At 38.2% G+C, this 4,780-nt stretch overlaps 1 protein-coding gene across 1 annotated transcript; it reads left to right on the forward strand.

Moving 5' to 3' along the window:
- Positions 1–581: 581 nt before the first annotated feature.
- On the forward strand, positions 582–4,175 carry LOC308102081 (uncharacterized protein). Its single transcript, XM_080451677.1, has 6 exons — positions 582–717; positions 1,008–1,097; positions 2,630–2,950; positions 3,088–3,221; positions 3,349–3,452; positions 3,688–4,175. Exons 1-6 carry the CDS (start codon positions 624–626, stop codon positions 3,848–3,850), a joined length of 906 nt encoding a protein of 301 aa, XP_080307803.1. The 5' UTR covers positions 582–623; the 3' UTR covers positions 3,851–4,175.
- The last annotated feature ends 605 nt before the right edge of the window (positions 4,176–4,780 follow it).

Raw genomic sequence — 4,780 nt, forward strand, 5'->3', positions numbered from 1 at the left:
TACTGATTATTATAGACTGCTAAATAACCCATTAAGACCTGAGGCCGATTCTGCAAATGCCTTCTAAATCAAGTGGTTTTCACACTTTCAAGATTACTTTTTTTTTCTAAATAGCAGATGTACAAGCTGCAGCGAGTCACTTCGTGCCACACTGCGAGCTTGTACTTCTGCTATTTTTGAATGGCCAACGCTAAAATCTAAAATGACACAGATTTTAATGGGTTAAATAAGTCAATAATTGTATTTAAAAACAGTATCAACAACAACAACACTAACGTAGAACAATTCAATAATATAATATGAATAATAAAGCCAAGATAACCTTTGGGGGAAAAGTGTGTATGCACATCAAACAAGGATGCAGAAATTACTTTAAAAATAGCGATGGACAGCACTTTCAGTTCCTTCTTAGTTCACCATCAGCTGGAACAAACCAAAAAATAAGGAAGGAAGAGAGGCACATTAATAAAAGAAAGACCACACATCTCTTGTCTTGAAAAAACGAAAATAAAAGAGAAAGAGAGGCACACTAATAAAAGAAAGACCACACTTCTCTTTTGTTCAGTGTTTTGTGAAGAGGTGGGCCATGTCCTGCAAGAAGAATTAAAGTCATACATGTAGAAATGGCTGCATTTGGACATTATGAAAACCTTGAGCTAGACAATGTAATGAATGAAGTTGTTAGGATCCAAGATCCACAGATGACATCACAGTCTGGTAAGAGATTTTACTAAAATGAGAATATAATAGCCTACTGTCAAATGAGAACCAAAGATCTCACTCAAGTGTGTGTGTGTGTGTGTGTGTGTGTGTGTGTGTGTGTGTGTGTGTGTGTGTGTGTGTGTGTGTGTGTGTGTGTGTGTGTGTGTGTGTGTGTGTGTGTGTGTGTGTGTGTGTGTGTGTGCGTGCGTGCGTGTGCGCGGTGCGCGTGTGTGTGCGCGTGTGTGTGCGTGTGCGTGTGTGCTTGTGTGTGTGTGTGTGTGTGTGTGTGTGTGTGTGTCCTCCAGACATAAGACGGTGCAGGCGGGTTGGAGTCAGTGTTGGATTGCTTTGTGCCGTTCTAGCTCTCCTCAACATTGCTGTCCCACTCTATCTCTGTAAGTCAAGTATAATAACAATGTACTTTACTACAATGTTTTAAATCTGTGATGATCAAACATTATGACCCCCCCCTAATACATCAGTATATTAGTTGTAGCTGTAATAGCAGCAGCAATACAGTAGCTGTAGCAGCATTGGTAGTTATTATCTCTGCCAGGAGATCATGGCAGAGATAATAAAGATGTACACTGTGTCTGTGTACATCTCATCCTAGCCCTAATGGCAATGGCATTACAGATCTTGTGTGCAGCATCAAAAACCTAAAACCTGTATTTAAAACCACACGCGTTGATTCATAGGTGATCAATTGTAATTCTTAATCGTAATCGTAATAAATATGAGAGAGTAGAAATGATGTAATCACATGGTGCACTGTCATGGTTATAGGTAGAAATGCCACTGCATACATCACCATTATCATTAGGACATACAGTACCTCCTGGTGGAGATTTGCACTCTACTGAGCACACCTTTCTAGTTGGACAATTAGTAGTGTCAAATCAAATATAAATGTTATTACAACTCAGTTCAAGTGGTATTAAACTCATGTTGTGACCTCACTGACCTCAGCTAGCTGGTCTCCAGAGGAACCATTGTAAACAATGACACACATTACTCAAAGCAACCCTGATGATATTTTGAATACGGTGGTCCTTAATGTAAACTCATTCCTTAGAGCTTCACTTCACCACTTGAAAAGGATCTTTTACCGCTGGTGAACTGCATTAGACAGAGGACCCTATCTTGCACGGTGCCTTGCACTGCCTAATCGTAGCCTATTAGGCCGTTTTTATTATTTTGAAAAACATTTTAAAATGTTAATCTACTTTGACACTTGTACATCGGCTATTTTCATTATTTTAACATGTTTTTCAAAATAATACAATAAGATTAGGCATAAGGGATAAGATAGGGCAAGATAGGGCCCAGAGTGTATTCAACTCTCATGGTAACTCTCATGGTGTTGGTGAGAGGAGGGTTGACAGTTTGGGTGTGGCCAGAGACAAAGTGCATTTTCAAGGATATTGATATCCACTGATTAATATGTAGGATACAAATTATTACAATAAAGTTATACTTTATTCTATACCTGTATGAAAATGCATCCTCTGCATCTGACCCATTGTAACTATTGGGAGCAGTGAGCATCCACTGAGCAGAACCCAGGGACCAGCTCCAGCTCTAATGTCAGTGCCTTGCTCAAGGGCACTGACAGGAGGTTGTCCCTAATACTGTACATGCATGTGATTTGGTGTGGGAGGAAAACCCAAGGGAACACTGGGAGAACATTCAAACTCCACACAGAAAGACTCCAGTCTGGTTTGAATCCAGGACCTTCTTTCTGTGTGCGGCAACAGTGCTAAACACTGACCACCGTGGCACAAAGTGTTTTGGAAATACCTTTTTCAAGATATTATTTACTTCTTATGACTGATACATATGCTGTCATGATATATACTTTGATGATATCAATTGACTATTTTCAAATAGTGGATCTCACATTGTAAACAATGTTTTTTCCATACAGATCAGTCTAATATGGTGGAGAGAGACCAACTGACAAAACAGAAAGATCAGCTACAGACTAGTTTTGACCAGCTACAGACCAGACATAGCCAACTGACTAAAGAGAAAGATCAGCTACAGACTAGTTTTGACCAGCTACAGACCAAACCTAGCCAACTGACTAAAGAGAAAGATCAGCTACAGACTAGTTATGACCAGCTACAGACCAGAAATAGCCAACTGACTAAACAGAGAGATCAGGTACAGACTAGTTTTGACCAGCTACAGACCAGACACAGCCAACTGACTAAAGAGCAAGATGACATGAAGATGATGCTCTGTGGTGAGTGAGACATCACTGTTTCTTCATTGTTATATGTTGTTCACAATATTCATTATTTGAGACAAATAATGAATATTATTCATATTCATTATTTGAGAGAAAAAAGAAAAATGGCTAACTATATTTGTTGTTGTTAGAATCACCTGGATGGCAGAAATTTGACAGAGGTTGTTATTACATCTCTACTGAGAGGAAAACCTGGGAGGAGAGCAGACAGTGGTGTAGAGACAGACAATCAGACCTGATGGTCATGAAGAGCAAAGACAAACAGGTGTGTCTGTCTGTCTGTCTGTCTGTCCGTCCGTCCGTCCGTCCGTCCGTCCGTCCGTCCGTCCGTCCGTCCGTCGCGCGTGCGTGTGTGTGTGTGCACATCAGTAACCAGCAGTTTTTCTGTCCAGGACTTTGTTGCCAGTTTCAACAAGAGAGTGTGGCTGGGTTTGAGTGACAAAGACAGAGAAGGGTCTTTCCAGTGGGTAGATGGAACACCATTGACCACACCAACGTAAGATTGATCATCTTCATTTTACCTTCATTCTTCTAAATTGAATTAAATGTTAAAATACAACCCTACTACACTGTCACAAAGACAGTGTCCATTGTCTACTTCACTGTCCAGCTAATTTGCATCTAATATCACCAGAATGTAATTTGAGGTCATGATTAAGGAACAAAATATTTAGGATGAAAATGGTTTCCTTGTAAAGGTATTGTAATTAATTAAATGTTCACTTCTCCAGGTTCTGGTGTACTGGTCAGCCTAATAACAAAGCAAAGCAACCTCCTAATACACAAGACTGTGTTATGTTTGATAATGGGACTCATGTTTCCTGTCCTAAAGGATGGAACGACGCATATTGTACTCGCAATTACCAGTGGATCTGTGAAAGAGTTCTGTGCTGAAATAATCATTTTCACAATGCATTAGTTAGCTGGTGTGTTGGTATAGCTACTGTTGGTTTGTTTTGTCTGCCTTGCAATTGTACCAAATATGCACTGTGACATAAAAATGTATATCAATATTTTCTTCATTTAGTTAAAGGGAAGCCTATAGAATGTGAATAACACATTATATAAATATCCATTTGAATACTAAATTGTTCATAGATTAATGAAAAATCAAAAGTGTTATAAATTATTAAAGTGTTTTCTTTTCTTTTTAAAATGCAAGTCTTGCTTTTTTAATCTTTCTCCTGTTTTTCTTCTCTCTTTAATGTAAGCACTTCGAGCTGCCTATTTCCTTTTATTAAAGGTGCTATACAAATAAAGTCTCTTCATTATTATTATTACCATTATACTTTCTATGAAATTCATGTCTATAGTACATTATAATAATAATAATCACATTAATTAGACAAATTTATAAAACGTGTTATAAAAAGTGTTTATGATCACGCATGACAACTTAAGACAAGGTTTATAAGGTGTTATACGTGGTGGACATCATGTTTTATAAGTTCTATAAGGGCATGCCCCTTTTTATTCACATTAAAAAGCTGTGTTTTGAAGTAATGACAATATGACTGGATACAAGACACTTATTGGATTTGACTCTGAGAGCTATGTTTATTTAGTTTATGAACTTAATTTTTTATTATTTTACTGTTGTTAATAATGCCCCCCTATTGTTTTCCACTCGTCTTGCCTGTTCTTCTGGACATGCAATGTCCATCTTGTCACATGCAGGAGCTGATGTCATGATGTCATGATGGCATGATGTCATGATGTCATGCTCTACAGTCTGGAGCTTGCTTTGATTTGATGCTTGGGATAGGTCGAGTGGTTGTGTTGGATTATTTTATTTTTTTGCAAGAATCCAAATATTTGCCCAAA

Source organism: Gymnoscopelus braueri, assembly GCF_963280865.1.
Source record: "Gymnoscopelus braueri genome assembly, chromosome: 15".
NCBI classification, from domain to species: Eukaryota; Metazoa; Chordata; class Actinopteri; order Myctophiformes; family Myctophidae; genus Gymnoscopelus; species Gymnoscopelus braueri.

Coding starts and splice junctions, on each gene's coding strand:
- LOC308102081 (XM_080451677.1), top strand. CDS start 624: ATGGCTGCATTTGGACATTATGAAAACCTTGAGCTAGACAATGTAATG. Junction 3,222..3,348: donor TGAAGAGCAAAGACAAACAG/GTGTGTCTGTCT, acceptor TTTTCTGTCCAG/GACTTTGTTGCCAGTTTCAA. Junction 3,453..3,687: donor ACACCATTGACCACACCAAC/GTAAGATTGATC, acceptor TCACTTCTCCAG/GTTCTGGTGTACTGGTCAGC.